General features: G+C 41.0%; 1 protein-coding gene across 4 annotated transcripts in view; it reads left to right on the top strand.

The window, feature by feature from the left end:
• Nucleotides 1–21,216, top strand: part of FANK1 (fibronectin type III and ankyrin repeat domains 1) — a 69,882-nt gene that overhangs the window by 35,079 nt on the left and 13,587 nt on the right. For 3 of the 4 annotated variants that reach the window (XM_075612261.1, XM_075612262.1, XM_075612265.1), the window contains exons 2-6: nucleotides 1,424–1,601; nucleotides 10,493–10,617; nucleotides 18,001–18,082; nucleotides 19,519–19,593; nucleotides 20,519–20,584. In XM_075612261.1, coding sequence (XP_075468376.1) covers nucleotides 1,424–1,601; nucleotides 10,493–10,617; nucleotides 18,001–18,082; nucleotides 19,519–19,593; nucleotides 20,519–20,584 — 526 coding nt within the window. The remainder of the gene's footprint in view (nucleotides 1–1,423; nucleotides 1,602–10,492; nucleotides 10,618–18,000; nucleotides 18,083–19,518; nucleotides 19,594–20,518; nucleotides 20,585–21,216) is intronic. The other variant, XM_075612263.1, reaches the window with a different exon arrangement.

Here is a 21,216-nt window from a genome sequence, read left to right as displayed (position 1 = left end):
TTTTAACATTAATGGTCACAAACTGCTCAGCTGAGCGTTCATTTTCTCAGTTGAAGTATATAAAAAAAAATTAACAGAACAACTATGCAACAAGGCAGGCTGGATGCCTTATCTCTACTAAGTATAGAAGCAGATGTGTTATGTAAGATTAGTTTTGAGGATCTGATCAAAGACTTTGCAATTACAGTAGAAAAAGTAGGAGAACACTTTTCAAATATAAATAAAGTGGAAGTATACAAAAATAAACATTATTTTTCATCTTGCTGTAAGTTTTGTTTCATTTCGAAAAATACATTTTTATTTTACGGTTTATTACCGTTTATTATTGTTTATATTTTGAATTAGATGTATATGGCGGCACCAAAATCTTTTAAGTGCTTAGGGCCGCTAAAGGTCTTAATCCGGCCCGGACTACAAAAATACAGAACGTTGCACGTAATCATTTTTTAATTATATGTTGGTTGCTCTATACTGTTTGTGAATATGAATTTACGAAACTAATTTTTGTACTCATTCCCCGTTTTGTTATAGAGTAACATAAAATGTTCTTTGTGCTCTTATACCTACATTTTATAGAGCAAATGCTAGTGTCTCAGTAAATGGCAGACAATGACATACCCAACCCAATAATACTATCACAGAAAACCATTTTGCATGTAATATACATTAAAACACAATATTAATGTGTAGCCACATATTGTATGCAAGAACTAATTTAGGTATTATGTCAATAGGAAATGATACGTTTTCCTGTAATGTTCTATATTCTTTACTTTTATAGCCATCAATTTTTCTTGGACTGTACCACATACGGTTTTGTTCTGTTGGCACAACAACAGAAATGACAGCATTACCTTTGTGTCGTACTGTGTCATTGCCGTCACATGTTCATTTTATGACGAACATCCATTTCAAATCTGCAAACGCTTCATTCTCAGGCTATTCCCAGGAAAACTGCATATCACTCAAGTGATGGGTTGTAAATAGGCTGATTTCAGGATAATAATGTATTATTGTATTTGAAAAATGTGCTCTTTTCTGTTGAAGTACACCACGTCAGTAGTATTCCACTAGTGCCTTGGCTTTAAGTGTATCTCTTAGTATATTTTGTATTCCCCTTATGCAGTTGGGTTGATTCACTGCCCGAGCTCAACTTCATGATCTCTAATGTAATTAGCTGTCAGAGGCTTATACATGCTAATTTATGCTCTTGAGCTAAACCTATATAAATCAATATACAGTTTTTAATTATTTCAGACAAATGCAAGACCTGACATTATGTAAGGATAACCAAACTAATTACTGCACATTTACAATTCCCATTTCTCTGGTCTATATCTGATAATTCCTTCTACATTCTAATTTTTCTTTTAATGCAATGTTATTTAAAAATAAATATATATATATAATATATTCGTTCCAGGTGAAGATTTTCTTCAAAAACCTGATCCACCGGTTGTGGGAAAAGTGAGCCATCAAAGCATTGAACTATACTGGGATATCAACAGTACTTTGCAAAGAAAAGGATCTACTCATGACTGGCTGAAATTTTCAATTGAAGAAGAGGATGCTAAAACACATGTATATGGCACTATTTACTCGTAAGTATTTGGGCCTTATTCTATATGCCGGTTTTGGCTGATTTTATAAGGCGACATTTTTTTCAATAAAGTTAAGTTGAAAAGTACATATTCGCCTTATAAATCAAGCCCGCCCACTTTGCGAGCCAATCAGCTGTCGGATGTATGAGGTAGGAGGGTAAAATGGAGGAAGCTCCTCTTTGGGGGCCTGAAGCAGCCATGTTTGTTGTGGCAGCTCAAACCGACAGACAGAGAGAGACAGTGTGTGTGTGTGTGTGTAAAAATTTTTTTATTTCCAGCTACAACAGAAATTAGGGGGTTGCCCTATAATAGGTCAAATACGTTATATGCCAAAGCGTTTTTTTTTTGGTCAAAACACTTAATGTTGTCTATATGGTTTTTTTTTGGACAAAAACTTAAATTTCTGAAGAAATGTATAGAATTGCCTCTTTTGTGGTATAGAAATCGGAATTGGCGTGTTTAAATGTGGAAATGTATATTTTTTTTGTGGAAAGTATAACCAGGCATTAAAAAAGTTATGGTGAGGGGGGAAAAAAAAAGTAGCAGGAGATGGGAGAAGATAAGATGCACTCTCTGGACACTGTCTTGCAAAAATGCCTTTGGTGCACGCCTAACGCCAACCGGCGTGAATAGTAGGGTAAAAAAAGTGACAAAACCATTTGCACACCTGTGAGCACATGACTTGTATATGTGACAACGGTTAATACCTACAGCTGTCTAGCTGACTCACTTTTCACTTCCGCAGGGTCTCTCGAGTAATATCTCCCCTCAAACTCTCACAAATATCACCTTGTTGTTGCTACCACCAAAGAGATATCAAGATGTACTTGCAAAGTCTCTGTTTTACTAAGCAAAATATGTCATTAGCGCACAAAAATCTATTGTAGCAAAATGTGCCTGACCAATGTAATTATTCTCCACAAAAATGTGCAAAGTTCAATTAGGGCCCAAAACATTACTTATTACATTTGAGATGTAATATACAAACATAGTACAGTGCTTAGGTTACAGAAAAAGATTATTACAAGAAACATATAGTACAATCAGTGGTGGATTGGAGGTGAAATGGGGCCCAGGGCATTTCACTTACCTGCTTACCTCCAGCGGCGTCGTGAGACGTCTTGACGGCGCATTGTCATGTCAACATGTTGCCATGACGTCGATGGAGGAGGGCCACTCCGGAAAAGGTAAGTCTTACAGAGACACCGCTCTCTCCCTCTGCAATCAGTTTCATTGTTGTGAGGAAAATCATGGGGCCTCTGCAAACCGCAATGCATAGCGCAGCACCGGCCCACAGCGGGTGTGCGTGATGTGGCACGCCGGCGGCACCAGCCCACCTGGTCAAGCCCGAATGCCCGATAGGGCAATCTGCCAGAATCTACTATATATTTGTGAAAGTGTTCTATGTGTCCGTGTCTGTATGTGTCTCCCTGTGTCCCTCCCTGTGTCCCTAGCGGCAATCTCATTGGCTCCCTTGGCCCGCCCCCGCACACCTCTCATTGGCCGGACACACACACTCACACAGAGATACACACACACACACACACACACACACACACGGAGACACACACAGGCAGGACACTGAGACACACACAAAGATACACACACACTGAGACACACACAGATACACACACACACTGAGATACACAGACAGGACACACATATACAGACAGGACACACACACACACACACACACACACACACACAGACACACACAGGCACAGTGTGTCACTGAGACACACACAAAGATACACACACACACTGAGATACACAGACAGGGCACACACACACACACACACACACACACACACACACACACACACACACACACACACACACACACACACACACACACACACACCCTCCTCCCCTCAGGAGGGGGGGGGGCGAGTCACGGGGAACGAGGGAGCGACCACCCGCCAAAACAGCGGGGGGACGGACGCCCAGAGGGGGGGGGCATGCACATACATAAATTATGACAATACATATGCCCACTGCTCTCCACTCCCCTTCCCCCCCACTCCCCTTCCCCCCCACTCCCCTTCCCCCCCACTCCCCTTCCCCCCCCACTCCCCTTCCCCCCCCACTCCCCTTCCCCCCCCACTCCCCTTCCCCCCCCACTCCCCTTCCCCCCCACTCCCCTTCCCCCCCCCACTCCCCTTCCCCCCCCCACTCCCCTTCCCCCCCCCACTCCCCTTCGCCCCCCACTCCCCTTCCCCCCCCACTCCCCTTTCCCCCCCACTCCCCTTTCCCCCCCACTCCCCTTTCCCCCCCCTCCCCCAATCCCCTTCCCCCCCTCCCCTTCCCCCCTTCCCCACTCCCCTCCCCCCTCCCCTCCCCCCCTCCCCCACTCCCCTTCCCCACTCCCCTTCCCCCCCCCTCCCCCACTCCCCTTTCCCCCCCCCCACTCCCCTTTCCCCCCCCCCACTCCCCCACTCCCCTTTCCTCCCCCACTCCCCTTTCCTCCCCCCCTCCACTTCCCCCCCCCTCCCCCACTCCCCTTTCCCCCCCCCCACTCCCCTTTCCCCCCCCCACTCCCCCACTCCCCTTTCCTCCCCCACTCCCCTTTCCTCCCCCCCTCCACTTTCCCCCCCCCTCCCCCACTCCCCTTTCCACCCCCTCCCCCACTCCCCTTTCCTCCCCTCCCCCCTCCCCTTTCCACCCCCTCCCCTCCCCCCTCCCCTTTCCACCCCTCCTCCCCCCCCTTTCCACCCCTCCTCCCCCACTCCCCTTTCCCCCCTCCCCTTTCCCCCCTCCCCTTTCCCCCCTCCCCTTTCCCCCCCTCCCCTTTCCCCCCTCCCCTTTCCCCCCCTCCTCCCCCACTCCCCTTTCCCCCCTCCCCTTTCCCCCCTCCCCTTTCCCCCCTCCCCTTTCCCCCCCTCCCCTTTCCCCCCTCCCCTTTCCCCCCCTCCCCTTCCCCCCTTCCTTTCCCCCCCCTCCCCCCCTTCCTTTCCCCCCCCTCCCCTTCCCCCCCTCCCCTTCCCCCCCTTCCCCCCTCTTCCCCCCCCTCCCCTTTCCCCCCCCTCCCCTTTCCCCCCCTCCCCTTTCCCCCCCTCCCCTTTCCCCCCCTCCCCTTTCCCCCCCTCCCCTTCCTGCCCGCCTTCCCGCCTACCCACCCCTGCCTTCCCGCCTCTGCTTTCGCGCCCACCCGCCTCTGCCTTTCACCCACCCTTACTCCGCCCGCCTCTGCCTTTCACCCGCCGCCTCACAGCCGCTGCACGCACTCAACAGACACCCGCCACACTCGACACATACCTGCCGCCACACACACCTGCTGCCTCCCGCCCCTACACACCGACATCACTGACCCACCGCCTCACACCCTAGCAGGACCCCCACTCACAGACAGCACTCACAACCCACGCGCCACCCGCTGCCTCACACCCTAGCAGGACACACGCCTCACATTTTTACATCTGTTATGTCACCAAAATATACATTGTACTCTGGTGTGTTTACAATAAACCATTTTTAAACAACATCGTATTACATTTTATTCCATCTTTCTTTTCAACATTATTATCCAACCTTTACAACAAATACTCACCTATTGTTCCACGATTTATAAATAATACTACCTATTACGCATTTACATCCCGGGCAACGCCGGGTCTCTCAGCTAGTACAATATATGCAGGCAGTTTTGTGGCAAATTGAAAGATTAGAAAGTGTACTGTAATGTAGCTGATTATGCCTTTAAAGGGATGCGTTGCCACTTTGTGCTTACCTGCAATTTATGTTGAGGTAGAGAACATTACAATTGTTCCCTACCCCTGATAATAAAAAAGCGTCTGATACACACGTTGCATTCGGTAGGACGCTTATCCTCATTACTACTGTACATGTTAATCCTAATTACAAAGAAGAGGATGTTTTGTGGTGGATTAACAGCCTTTATTTTCAACAACAATCTAGTTTAAACTGGATAGAAATGTTATCCTCCTTTACTGCCTGTTACTATATGCCCTACTAAAATATGCTGTAAATATATTGGTACGTGTGTGTATTTAAAAGCACTGAACACTACAATACATAGAATATTTCAGCTCTGAAGGCGAAAAGGCATAATCCGAGACCATGGTGCACCCTTGAATATATGACACAATTAAAAGACCTGAGTATTACCTAATTCAGTCTTACAATTAATTACTTGCCATTTGTAATTTAGAAACTAGATGTCTCAATGTATCTTTCCTGGTAAAATATCCAAACATAAATACATTGCACAGAGAGAAAGTTGTCGTCTGTAACATCGTTTATTTGTGTAGAACAAGGGTGGGCAACTCCATTCCTCATAGAGTGAGCCATCTGTGCTGAAGCTGGGATATCCTGAAAACCTGACCTGTTGGGGGCCTATGAGGACTGGAGTTTCCCAGCCCTGGTGTAGAAGGAAATTGAAACAAGCCTAGGAGCTTTTTGCATATACTCCAATGTGTTTTAATATGGTTACAGACTTGATGTACATTGACAGTATGGTGGGCTAAGGCTGCGGCCCCAGTCCTTGCTGCTGCACGCGCAGCGCACGCTGCAGCGAGCGAGCAGTAGACACTGGGACAGAGGCCTAAGTCTACTGGATGCAAAACCGGAGCAAAAAAACGCAACAGATTTAGCAACAGAAAATGTTACATAGCTTCCTATGAGACCACCTTCTTTGATAAATCTGGTGCAGTCGTGTTGCCCCCATTTGTCCCGGTTTATCAGTGGGAAGACTTTGTAACAAAGGCCCCATAATCTTAAACTAGAGACATTTTCACAGGAACTGTAGTAATAGAGCTTTATTTGATGAAAGCATCAGATGTAATTGAGGTTCATTGACCTATGTTTCCTAAACGTTGCTCTTCCATAAGATAACTTGTATCCCATTATGAAAGAGCTGTAAATGAAATCGAATAGCACAGCTTAGTACATAAGGGGAAATATCTGCAGTTCCAATAGAATGTGCTTTACAATTTATGCAAAACTAAAGCATAAAATGTATTTAATGTTGGGATTTCTTCCCCTGGATGGACCAGGAATAAAATGATGGTTCCTTGACTATTACAAACTTTTAGCATAATCGTTAGACTAGTGTTTCTTAAACAAGGTGCAGTGCCACTCCTGGGTGTCTCAGAAAATCCTGAAGGATTCCCCACCAGTTAAATTAGGACGTGGAAAGGGGGTTATTGATCCGTGCTCATGCTTCCTACAGTCCCTGGTGTAAACCAACTCCTTCCTTTTGCTGCTTCTGTGCGTAGAGATATTCCCCTTCTCCACTGAAGATCCACCGAGGATTACTCCACAGGTAGACCAGTCATAGAAAAATAAAAAGCACAGAGCGCACCGAGGTTGAATGATATTATAATAAAACTGAATACAAATAACAAGTATCAACTTACATATAATGAATCTGTTATTCAGTGAGATCGTAAGTGGTACAGTCCATGCTGCCCTGGTCCGTGGGTAGAAGGGAAGCAACGCCGAGATCGAGACAGTCTGTCCTGCGCGCTGGAATCGAGTAGTGTCTCTGTTTTGCTCTGCAATGCTACTTCCGGGTATGCGCAGTACCGCGCGGTCCGTGTGCTGTTTTGGGCACGTCTCCCAAGTTCTCAGTCTCTCAAGTCAAGTGGCAATTAGCCAAGGTGCTGATTTGCATGCAGTGTCCACAGCGCTCTTACTTACCACAACATGTTTCGCAGACTAATCTTCGTCAGACGAGCTCGGCGTTGCTTCCCTTCTACCCACGGACGGGGCAGCTTGGACTGTACCACGTAAGATCTCACTGGATAACAGATTCATTATATGCAAGTTGATACTTGTTATTTGTATTCACTTTTATTATAATATTATTTCAACTTGGTGCGCTCTGTGCTTTTTGTTTTCTAAATTAGGACGTGGTTTAGTATATTGTTGATGAATGATTATTGTGTAATTTAAAACACTGTGGTAGAAAACACATGTAAATTACAATTATATTTACTTTCCATATGATGATGATAATAGAATTTAAATGTAATTACTTGGTGATTACTGGGTTTATAATTAAATCTTCTAACTGCTTTTATAGGAACCTTAATGAACTAAACTACAGATAAACTGAAGGGGTACATTAACAATTGGATCAGATAAATAAGTGTTCACTTTGGAAAATAAATTGAGAAACCTTGAACTAGACTGTTTCATTTTGAGCTTTTTGTAACTCTAGACCAGTGGTCTCCAAACTTCTCAGTATGAGGCACATTGTATAGTCTACACATTTTCACGGGCCAAAGAAAAAAAATCTTTTTATATATTTTATAAATGAATGAATACGTTTTATTTGGATCATTTTGGTGTAATCGGCATGATTTGATTCAGAACGAAAGAGAAATGTGACAATTACAAAGAAAGGATGCCATGCTTAGACTGGGAAATTATATATAATGAGCAAAACTATATATATTTAAAGTTGCTGCGGGCCGGATAAAATCTTGTGGGGAGCCTGATGTGGCCCCGTGGCCGTAGTTTGGAGACCCGTGCTCTAGACAATTCATTTTGTGGTGTAATTATTATATTTTATCTACAGTATATGACGACAACATATGCTGCACAACAATTTACTTACATAACGCAAACCATGTACTTAGTGTTTTGCAGAATGAAACAAATGGGGCATAGGGGCACTATACTATAGTACAGCAGTGCACAAACTGGGGGGCGCGGGACTGACTGCGGGGGGCGCAGGGTTTACAGATTATTAAATGCCGGGGAAGCGGTGAAGGCCTCTGTAAACCTCACTTACCTCGGATCCGGCGGCGTCTTACACGCGTCGCCATGGCAACGCGGCGCCATGGCGCCGCTAGGTCATGGGATGTCACGTTGCCATGGTGACGTGACGTCATGCCGCCGCCGGAGCAAAGGTTAAGAGGGTGGGGCGTGGAGAGAGGGGAACTGCCGGCAGGGGGGGCAGGGAAAAAGTTTGCGCTCCCCTGCTATAGTAGTTTCTTCAAGCACTGCCACAAGTGCACTGGCTTCTACATTGAATGAGAATCGCAGCAGGAACAGAAAATGAGACGGTGCTCCACTGGACTTGTGTGAATAATGGTGCTGGTTTATTGAAGGATCAACGTTTTGGTCCTACTTTGGACCTTTATCAAGATGAAGGTCTTGATAAAGGTCCAAAGTAGGACCGAATTGTCGAACCTTCAATAAACCAGCACCATTATTCACAGAAGTCCAGTGGAGCACCGTCTCATTTTCTGTTCTTAGTGCTTTACAGAACGCTTGACGTTGTTATAATATGGTGACAGGTTAAGTGTACCAAACGTAACTGTAAACCTAAAGCGTAAATAATCTAAGAGTTTACAATGGAAGACCGCCCGATCTACATACCAAGAACCTATTTTGCCTTTAATATTTTACATTCAGAGCGGTGTACAGTGCCACTGCCAGCAATAAAGAAGAAAACTATTGGTATTATAACTGAAGCTATTTATTAGAATGTAGACTGGTCAGCAATTGCATAGGCAGCACAGCAGTAGAACAACAATCACAGGGTCTTAACCCTGATATACAGTACTAAATAATACATTGGAACAAGGTTGCTTCATTTCTCATTCTAACATTTCTTTCCTGCAGATCAGCCATTTCAAGGTTTTCAGTACACGTGAATAGAAAAAGGATAAATATAGTATCTATGATAAAAAAAATCTGCTATGTTATTCTTCACTACAATTACTGCTAAACCATCTAATTAGCAGTAATTGTGCGTTTCAACACGTATAATTTATTTATATATATTTTATCTCCATGATTCCTATTGCTTTTTAATCACAAGTGTGTATTGTATTGTTAAATGTGGTGTAGAATGGAAACTGTGGAATAAACAATTTTTCTCGGTTATCTTTCCCAACATTTCACCGCCATTGATGGACTCCAAATTACCTTTATGGGTAGCAAACATAATGCAGTATCCACCCTTCTGGGATCCACACTTGCTTTTCAACTCCAGCCATTATATACCGTCAGTTGTCCAGACCCACCTTAAAAAAAATATTGATTATTTTGAATCTTCGTTAATTAGGATGCTAATACAAAGAAAATCCGTCTAATTTATGGACAATATGAACAGTAGCCACTAGGTGGCAGAATTAGATTGTTAATGTTGACCTTGTATATGGTCTCTTGAGACTGCTTGATTTCTATATTACAGGTTTCAGTACTTTAAAAAAAATAAAAAATGCCACAGAGCATCGTAGGAAAAATAATTTTTGGTCCAAGATGATGAAGCTACAGATAAGACGGCTGATATGTTTGTGCAGTTGGTGACACAAGGCTGTTGGCAGCTCCATTGAGCACTGTAAATATTTCATTAGCCCATTTATTTAACAAAGGCCGCAAACTATTAAGAATTCTATCGGGGTGAATTTTAATTAAAGAAAATCGTGATATGCTCCCTTTTCCTTTGAAGCTACCTTTTGTGAAAATGATTGAAAAACACGTTGCCATGAATACAGAATTAGAATAGAGCAGGCATAGCCAACTCCTATCCTCAAGGGCCACCAACAGATCAGGCTTTCAGAATATCCCTGCTTCAGCACAGTGGCTTAGTCGAAGAAAAATGGAGCCCCAAGGAGGCTTCCAAGGATCTGAAATGACCAAATGTCATGCAATGATGCCTAAGTACTAACTACAGTGTATGATATCTTGGGATGCATTAGTAAGCACACATTAAAGTGGGAGATTCTAGCCCTGTCTTCTACTGAGTCACCTGTGCTGAAGCAGGGACATCCTGAAAACCTGACCTGTTGGTGGCCCTTGAGGACTGGAGTTAACCACTCCTAGAATAGGTGGTTTATTTTCACTTCAGAAGATGAATGTGAACACTTTTAATTGACTTTCTTTGTACTAATCTGCCATTTTGTTTTATTGCACAGGGGACACTCCAAGCAGCATGTGGTTGAAGGCCTTGAGCCCAGTGCCCCTTATAGGTTTAGGCTGAAGGTTACAGGACGTAATGGTGAATACGAATATAGTCCTGTAGTTTCAGTATCAACAACAAGTAAGCCCAAGGACTGTTATTTACTATTAAATCACAATTCTTGTAAAAGTAACACTTTTTCATCAACATCCAACAGCAAACGAGATAATGTCATGGCCGTATTATACACAAACTGTCCATTGAATCTAAACTGCCTACAAAACAACATATAGCACATGGCCAACATGTAACATGCAGTATTGATTCACTTGTGTCATAATGATTAAACGGCCATTTATCTTTGCGTATATAGAAGCATCTGAAAAAATATGATACCATGTGTGACATTTTTGCTCCATATGTTTATTTGTTTCTTCGTTACCGATATTTTTTCTTTTGTATTAAACAAAAACAAATGTGCCCAAATTATATTGTTTGTTTTGGGCAAAGGTTTGTTTTCAATATAAAATTAACCATGGCCGAGGCTGCAATAAAATCTATGATGTATGCAATGTATGAGCCATGAAAACTAAGGTCAAATGGTCTATTCCAGCCACCAGACCTCGGAGGTGCAGTTATATCCTTAATATTTGTGGTTGAATTTCCATTATTCCTTTTATGATTCCAGGTCAGGTAGGGTTATAAACCGCAAGGACGGTTAATCTTAAGACTATATATAATAAGTATTGGTAGCTCATGGAAGCAATCCTATGATTACTTGTCATCACAGGACACTCGTATCCCAACCAAAAATGTGATTTAGAAGACAAAATTAAAAGAACTATGCATACAGTTATAGGTTCAAATTCTACTCAAAATGTAGTGATACTGCTGCCATATTTGAGCCTTATCTTTGTAGCCCACTAGCAAAATGTTTTGACTATATTCAGGCTTTTTCCAACTAAAGGAGATGGTCCAATACCTTTCTCATAAAAAAGCCAAGGCAAGAGTAGGATGGCCAGCAAAGCGGGATGTTATGAACACATGTTTATTTGCAAAGCTTCTACAGCAGATCAAATGGAAAGTTAATTGGCTTGAGCAGTGGTTCGACTGAGCCACTGATTGAGCCACCTGTGCTGAAGCTGGGATATCCTTACAACCTGACCTGTTGGGGGTTTTGAGGACTGGGGTTGAGCACCCCTGCACTACAGTACTGAAATGCTGTAGTTAAAAAGGGTACCTTTCCCCAAGCTCAAGTGATCTTGTACAATACTTAAGTATTACAATGTTATATTCATCACCGGAGCAACTACACCAAATGTTGCAAAGTACACAACCAGCAGAAACAATTTAAAGTCTCCCCCCCCCCAAAGCTATGTTAGCCAGCTGTTTACATTTTACTCTATTCCGGTTTTAAAGTAGATTGCATCACGTTTGTAGTAAATGAATCCATTATTTAGACTTTGAAACAAACAAATAAATGAACTTTTTTTTTTTTTCATTCCCTTTGAGAAAACTATTTTGTTTCGGGTTTTTGAGTTCCGGAACAGTTGCTTTTCATTGTAGACAAATGAATTATTGCAATATATTTATTAGGTCACTAACTGAAATTGTGCACGTACATAAATCGAGAAGCGGATTGAAATGAGTTAAGCTGATCGCCTTTTTAGTATGCATGAAGGATAAATTAATGTTCCATTGCTGGGAATATTGGCATTGTTCACACCAAGGCCATTAATGAAGCAGAATCTTTTCTTGGGGAATCAGGGAGTATAAGCATTCAACACCACCTAATCTTAACTGATATTATCATGTAGACCAGGGGTCTCAGTCAGTCCTTTGAGACTCTTGGTGGCCTCAAGGGTGACCAACAGGCCAGCTTTTATGGATATCCTTACTTCAGCACACTGAGCTACCTGTGCTGAAGCAGGGATATTCATAAAAGCTGGCCTGTTGGTGGCCCTTGAGGACTGAGTTTGAGACCCCTGATGTAGACCATTGGAGTTTTGTAATTGAACATTTACAAGTAAATGAATAGTGGTAAAAAAAACATCCTCCAAAAGCAATGCGTAATAAAAAATAAATAGAGTTATTACAGGTTGGTTCGTCTGGATGTTTTGTGACCATTATCATTGTAGTAATGTGAATGATGAGCTGTTCCTTAAATGTGACACATGTATGAAACAGTCTAGGACATTAGGTCGCGACCAAGTTGCTGCTGGCATTTAGCCGCCACTCACCTCGCCGCAGGGACATCTTGCCGCCAAGGTAAGTCCCTAATCGAACCCCTTACCCTAAAATCCCCTAATACTAACACTACCCTTGCCCTAAAAACCTTAACCCCTTTCCTAAAACCCCTTACCCCAATCCCATACCTTAAAAACCTTAACCAATTTCCTAAAATCCCTTATCCCAATCCCATACCCTAAAAACCTTAACCAATTTCCTAAAATCCCTTATCCCAATCCCATGCCCTAAAAACCTTAACCAATTTCCTAAAACCCTGTGTCCAAATCCTGTACCCTAATAACCTTAACCCCTTACCCTAAACCCTTATCCCAAACACTAAAAACCATAACCCCTTACCCTAATTAGCTACCCTAAAAACCAAACCCCTATCTTTAACCCCTGTAACCTAACCACTAAAACACCTTAAGTTAACTTACCTTTATGGCAAAAGGGTCCCTTGGCGGCTAAACACCGGCAGCGAGTTGGCTGCGACAATATGTCCGATTCCGTGTTATGGGACTACTAGGTTGCCAGCTGTGCTTAAATACTTGACAGGGTCAAAAATGTGTGTTGTCCATAGGAGGTCAACCAGTTGGATCAATGATGGTTGTCTCTAATGTGGATACATTGGTGTGAAAAAGAAAGTACACCCTCTTTGAATTCTATGGTTTTACATATCAGGACATAATAACAATCATCTGTTCCTTAGCAGGTCTTAAAATTAAGCAAATACAACCTCAGATGAACAACAACACATGACATATTACACTGTCATGATTTATTTAACAAAAATAAAGCCAAAATGGAGAAGCTATGTGTGAAAAACCAAGTACACCCTTATTGCTTCCATAGGAATTAAGATGCTAGGTAGCAGACAGGTGCTGCTAATCAAATGCCCTTGATTAATTGATCATCAGCAAGTGTGACCATCTCTATAAAAGCCAAAGTTTTAGCAGTTTGCTGGTCTGGAGCATTCAGGTGTGTGTTAACACAATGCCAAGGAGGAAAGACATCAGCAATGATCTTAGAGAAGCAATTGTTGCTGCCCATCAATCTGGGAAGGTTTATAAGGCCATTTCCAAACAATTTAAAGTCCATCATTCTACAGTGAGAAAGATTATTCAAAAGTGGACAATAATCCCAAATACACCAGCAAATCTACAACAGAATGGCTGAAAAAGAAAAGAATGAAGGTGTTGCAATGTCCCAGTCAAAGTCCAGATCTCAACCCAATTGAAATGCTGTGGCTGGACCTTAAGAGAGTGGGCATAAACAAATGCCGACAAGCCTCAATGAACTGAAGCAACGTTGTAAAGAAGAGTGGGCCAAAATTCCTCCACAACGATGTGAGAGGGTGATAAAGTCATACAGAAAACGATTACTTCAAGTTAGTGCTGCGAAAGGTGGTTCTACAAGCTATTGAATCATTAGTTTTTCACACATGGCTTCTCCATTTTGGCTTTATTTTTGATAAATAAATCATGACACGGTGTAATATGTCATGTGTTGTTGTTCATCTGAGGTTGTATTTACCTAATTTTAAGACCTGCTGAGGCCTTAACAATCCTGATGATTGTTATTATGTCCTGATATGTAAAACCATAGAATTCAAAGAGGGTGTACTTTCTTTTTCACACCACTGTATATCCACTAACACTAAATAATGCAAAGCAGGTAAATGTAGTCATCTTTCATCTATCATTTCCCAAATAATAATAATAAAAAAAATTATATAGGTGTGTGTGTGTGTATATATAATTTCTTTCATGGTGATGCGGGAATCAGTGAATTAAAGCTGCCAACGGCAATCATATCTTGGCCAAGATTCATGTGTCATTTTTGGTATTTACTGCTAATTTTATTTACCTACAAGTGTTAAAGCAGCAGCAGAGGTTTACCGCGGCGAGATGTAAGCATTCATTTTAATGGTGGTGAATGCAAATGAAGAATGAATACATAATTACTTCTTTGCATGCTATTCCAGGGGTGGCCAACTGCAGTCCTCAAGGGCCATCAACAGGTCAGGTATTCGGGATTTCCCAGCTTCTGCACTGATTGAGCCACCTGTGCTGAATCAGGGATATCCTTAAACCCTGACCTGTTGGTGGCCCTTGAGGACTGGAGTTGGCCGCCCCTGTGCGCTGATGCCCAAAGTCCCAGGCTGGTAATTGGCCTACATTATCTAGAAAAATTCTTCATCTTCGACTGAGCTTTTGATTGAGCCACCTTTACTGAAGCTGGGATATCCTGTAAACCTGACCTGTTGGGGGGGCTTGAGGACTGGAATTGAGCTCCCCTGGCATAGAGAAATAGGGAAGTGCTTTTGCATGTGTGAGCAGCAGGTTCTACTCTGCTATTTTTGTATTTGACTTACATCTAATAAATTACCTAGCAATTTCATTAACAAATTTGTCCCTGTTCCCCATCGCCTGGAAATGTGCTTACAAAGCGTATTAGTCAGGTGGCTTAGTACATTATTATAATTAGCACATCTGCACCTCTGGTTGGAAATATGGGAGCACTGACAGAAGGAAATGATTGTGGATCTGGGCCTCAGTCAGAACCCAAGGTCTGTTATTGACTTGAGGAGATGTTAACGCCGTGTTAAGTGTTGGCATGCATCTTCAGAGCTCGCGGACATCATGTTCAATCAGATTTTCACCCGGACAGGGCATTGCGTTAACTATAACAGCCATTAATGTTGAGAGAGAACCCATATTTTAGGGTCTGGATGGGAGTAACACCACGTTTAGGTGAAACAACCGTAATGCCAAGGTAGTGCTAACTGAACATGGCTTTAAGCCTATGTGACTTGGCTATACAATGGCCCATTGTTTTTGAAAATAATTAGTTTTGTGGATATGCGTTAATCTCAGGAAAAATAAAGTTCAATAATGCACGGAGTTAACGGCACTCTGTGGATCTGGGCCGAAGAGAGGGCCCTTCCGCTGGGGTTGTGTCTTTGGGTGTACAAAAAAATATTTAGTGTGTTGATTTTTGCCGGAAGTCGATCTAGTATTTGTAAAAATGATGAAAAAAAACCTAACTTTCGTCTATTTTTAAAACTTTTTAACTTTTTGAAAAAGTTTTTCAGTTTGCAGAATCAAATTCACGCAGTTTATAAAAAAAATATGATACTGCCCCGTCCTTGGTTCTGACCACAGGGCATTTCCTTGCATAGACTTTAAATGATCATAGCATGAACAAGTTACACAATGGGATGAATAGTTCTTTTGAAAGTTCCTTATATTGACCCTGAATATATTTGTAAATAGTCATTATATCCCCTCTAACACGCCTCTTTTGTAATGTAAACAAATCTAATTTAGCTAACCTTTCCTCAGGAGTCAGATTTTTCCATCTGTTTTATTAATTTGGTGTCCCTTCTCTGTACTTTTTCTAGTTCCATAATGTCTTTTTTATGGAGTGGTGCCCAAAACTGTACTCCATATTCAAGGTGTGCTCTTAGTAATGATTTATACAGTGGCAAAATTATGATTTCTTCTCTTCCATCCATACCCTGTTTTATGCAAGATAATGTTTATTTGCCTTTCCAGCTATTGCTTGGCATTGGGCGCTATTGTTAAGCCTTCTGTCAACAAACAGCCCTAAATCTTTCTCCATCAAGGATTCACCTATTTGTGTCCCATTTAACTTTTCTTCCAAGGCTGAATTTTTATCCCTTCGATAACTTAGATGTTCAGTCTAAATCCTGATTTTTGTAAATGTTATCACAATTCCCAAAGTCTCCTCTTTTTGCAAGAAAATAGCACTTTAGGTTGCCTTTATATGCCCATTTATTCACACACATGCTGGTAAAGTGGTGCACTAAGAGATGTAGAAAATGCTGCCAAGACATACCTGCGTGTTCATAAAAAAACAAAACAATTGTGATATGTAATAAAGAATATCATGTTTACTCAAGTAATTTGGTAAATAACATGCTTCATTGTTTTACTTAAAATACTTGAGGGGCTTTCTATATAAAAAAGCTACAATTTAGCACTGTGACTAAACACATTACTATATCTTATGCCTAAAAGTATGCTCTGATGGACTTTAATCTTACCACTGCAGCACTTAAGCAATCTGCTGCAGTTCTTGAAAAAGGTATTGTGCTTGAGCGGTTGGATTCCGGGATTCCATCATATGAGCTTTCTAAATCCCTTTCATTTCATTTTTATATGTTTTTTTTTTTGTGCTTCTTCTAAGCTACAAATCTATTTAAGAGGAAGATATATTAATGTCTTTTTAGGAAGATGACATTTCCGAGCTCGGGAGAATGTTTTATAGCACATTTATATTGTGCTAGCAAAACCTGCAGAAAAATCGCCATTTTCCTTTGCAGCAAAATTCAATATTTCTATCCAATGGAAAAAGAGTGCTATTTTGTGGCACTTTTCCCTGCTTTCATTATTTTATTTTTTTCCCTTTTTCATCTTGCGTTAAATTGAATAGTAATGCATCAAGTACTGTCTTTCTGTGCTTTTCGGTTTAAACAAAAATCTTATTGTCAGAGTTGTTAAGTCTCAAGGTATGAGGCACTGTGGTGCGATTGGACAGATCCTCACTAGATGAATATGTTTTAAACGGTTATGCATGGTGACCGCAGCATTATCCAAGTGCCATGTGTTTCACTTTTACCCTGACATCCTTCTCTCAGGCATATTTACATAGTATATTTCACCCAAATAATATATATATACACATACACATACACATACACGTGTTGACTAATGGTGCTAAAGAGGGAACCTAGTAAATAACCACTGAAACATAATGATCGGTTCAATTCTTTTAAAGCCAGGTAAAATATTGACATTACTGCCATTATTACAACACATAACAAGCCACTAAAAGGCCAATGTTGAAAAAAAACAGACAAACACCAAAGTGGTAAGTAACTAACACAGTTGGGCCAAGCTGCATAACTTTTACTTTAAAATAGATTTTGCCCAAGGGGATATTACATCGAGTTTAGTAATGATTGTTCGTGCGAGGCTACATGTAGGCCTTAAAAGAATTATTTTAAATATAACTATATAACCTGCAGGTATGGTCAAAATCCACCCTTAAAACAGTGGGAACATCTAGTGTGCAGAATCCTGGAATATTGGGGATAACGGTGTAAGTTTAAAAGGTGTTGAACTTTAGGACAGAAGTTAATAATTTGGGTTAGTACAATGGTTAACTGTCAAGGCCCCCCCAAAAAATGTTTTTATTTCGTACGGTAATGTAAGAGACAAGCTCTTATTTTTATTGATTTTTTCCTGCCAAAATGTTTTATCTTTTTAGGAGAACCAATGAGCGGAGAAGGTCTTCATCGAGCCGTTAGCATGAATGATGAAGCTAGAGTCATTGACATACTGCAAAAAGGGTTAGAAATTATATCACTCTACAAACCAAACACTATACTGTTTGTACTAAAATATATGGTGTATATTATACGTTATGGCCCATATTTAGTAAGTGTTGTTATTCCACATGACACCTTATAACCCATTCAAGTGAATTGGTCATAAGGTGTCTTCTGGGGCTGGGAAGTGTCTTGTGGAATAGCATGACTTTGTAAATAAAGGCCTTTATGTATACAGTATGCCAGGGGTGGCCAACTCCTGTCCTCAAGACCTTCCAACAGGTTAGATATTAGGGATATCCCTGCTTCAGCATAGGTGGCTCAGTCAAAATGACTGAGCCATTGATCGAGCCACCACTGCTGAAGCAGGGATATCCTTAACACTTGACTTGGTGGTGCCCTTGAGGACTGGAGTTGGCCACCCCTGCAATATGCTGTCATGATAATTACACAAATCTTTGTATTACATCTAATTGTAACTCTTTCTGGAGGATCATGTGCCAGTGCAAGCTTCGTACAAGAACCCCCAATTACCAGCATGCATTCATTGGCATAAGAGTAGCCGTGTTAGAAAAAAAAATCAGACGGGTTTAAGTATTTTAAAATATAATTTACTTTTAGTGAGCAATTAATTGAACTGTAAGCTTTGCCATACAAAATCAAGCAAAAATGCACTTTGATGCAATATAAATTAGGAGTTGTCGCCATATAAACCAGGAATTATCTATGCAGAAATATTGCAGCTAAAAAAACCCCCACTCATTTACATGCAATTAATGCATGACATATGTTGTCTATTTAATGATGCAGAAATAGTGACAGAAAAATAATCCATTGTAGTAAGCTCCCTCTTTCATTGTATTCCACAAAAACACAACATATTCAACTGGTGATGAGATGTTTTCCAAGACTAATTACATATCAAAAGATATTTATTGTATATGCAAAAATATACAACTCTTTAAACTATTTGTGATTGTCACCCCAAGTTACATAGTAGGTGAGGTTGAAAAAAGACGTACGTCCATCAAGTTCAATGTATGCTAAATTTAGACGAATAGGTTAGGTAGTTTTGTAGTGTATAAGGAAGATTATAGTGAACTCTCCTATCCTCTCTCTCCTCCAGTCCCCCTATCCATCCCCTGAAATGCTGTAGAAAAGTTGTGTCTTCTGTATTTTTTTATTTTATGGGTAGTCTGTCTGGTTATACACAGGTATCAGCTTCACATTGCATAGCCAGCAACCAACCTCGCACGGATGAGACCCAAACGGTAGAAATAGCAGTCTATGAGTAGGTTTACTGGCTATGCACTTCTTTTAACCCAGGCTGTGCTGGAAAGCTGTGTAATACGGCAGGCATAAGATTATTGGGATCCATGTTAAAATGGATGAGAAGTAAAGCGTGTTAACTGTACAATTTGTAGAATTAACTGTGCTATCTGTCTTTCCCAATGTAGGCATGTGAAAGTAGATATTCCAGATGAACTAGGGTTTACTCCTCTGATGATAGCTGCACAAGGAGGATACCTCCGGTATAGTTTATAGTTACCTTTTATTTATGTTTCATTTTCAAATCTATGTAGAGTATGCAGATCGGTTTTCTGGGTCAAGGTTTAGGGCTGTGTACTCTTGGCCCAGACTTGCATTCAGCACTGATTAAGAGCAGGTGGGGTTCCCTATTATGTGGGAGGGAAAGTAGAATGTCATCTAATTGGAGCAGCTGGCTCTTATTACTTGATAAGCTTTGCACAGATAACTGTTAAGGAAAGCAAAAAGTTTGTTTAAAAGACCAACCCTCTGACTATCCTCCTTAGAGGTATTATTAACTCCAGGAAGATCCAAGAGAGGGTGAGTCTAAAAAGCCTTGCACATGGCAAGCAGCCTCATCTTGGACAGACATTGAGTCTCACGGTTCACAGTTAACTTATGCATTACATCATGGACATTCCTGAGTAGTAAAGGTTGTAATTGCTAACATCTGCTCTAGCCTATGAATAAAAATGGCACTAATATCTACCGACAAAAATCATTATTTTCTAGACCTTTCGTTTTGTTTATTCTTATTTGTGGCTTCCTCAACTGAAGTTCCCGTTTTGTACATTTAGTCCCACCCAAAGGCATTTGCTTGAGTCTCCAGATAACGTGTATGGGTTAATGTGATACGGGCTTAATCATGGACATAATGCCCAGGGCGTTACGGATTCCTCAGCGTGTCACCATTCCAAGCAATGAAAAAGCACATGGAATTCCATGCCGAAATATGAGCTAATGAAACTGGCATCTTCACGTGCAGAACTCCCTCTTTAGTTTGACTTTATAATTTTAGAGGAACACTGATGCTCAAACAATAATATGTTTATATTATGCTCTTACGTGTTATATATATAGCTCCTGATTTTTATGCTTATATATTTTGATATTCGTTAGAGAGAAGTAATATAATTTGTTACAATGTAGGCTTGTGGTGCTACTCACGGATCATGGAGCAGATGTAAACCAGGTGAATGGAAGTGGAAAAAATAGGTATGGTGTTTTAAAAAAAATGTTTTTATTATGTAACTTCTTCTTAAGTAGGTACCTTGACAAAGCGCTCTGAGAAGCGTGAAACGTTGGTGGTGTTTTTTGCCCTTTTCTTGTTCTCAATGACCATTAAATAATTATGTTTTATGGGAAACGCACTCTCCTGTTTGTTTATTTTTCTATGGACATTTGTTGTAGTGCTCCACCATTCTTCCTTTTTTCTCTTTTTCAGTTGCGATTATATCAATTGTTAGTCCAAATAAAAAAGGTATCACCTAATACTGAAGTACTCATTTATTCTGCAATATAAACCAGCATTTCGGTCACAGGGACCTACATTAGGGCAAACTTTGTTGGTGCAGATCTGGGTGATGTATTGATCCGTTATTCACCTTTCATGCACATACCAAAACATACCAATTACTTACAGTATGTATTGATGTGTGCCTTACTGTGTTTGTATGTATATTAATGGTGGTGTGTGTGTATATATCTTTATATATATCCTATTTTAATACCAAAATCACCAACATTTTACCATATTTGAGTATTCATCTTTACAGTTCTTATTGTTACTTAATACATTCTTCTTACTTTTCATAAATCTCTTAAAAGCAGTAAACGCTGTTTGTCTT

The sequence above is a fragment of the Ascaphus truei genome, chromosome 8, assembly GCF_040206685.1.
Source record: "Ascaphus truei isolate aAscTru1 chromosome 8, aAscTru1.hap1, whole genome shotgun sequence".
Lineage (NCBI taxonomy): Eukaryota > Metazoa > Chordata > Amphibia > Anura > Ascaphidae > Ascaphus > Ascaphus truei.
Note: the sequence above shows the minus strand (reverse complement) of the source record. Positions and strands in the feature narration are given on the sequence as shown.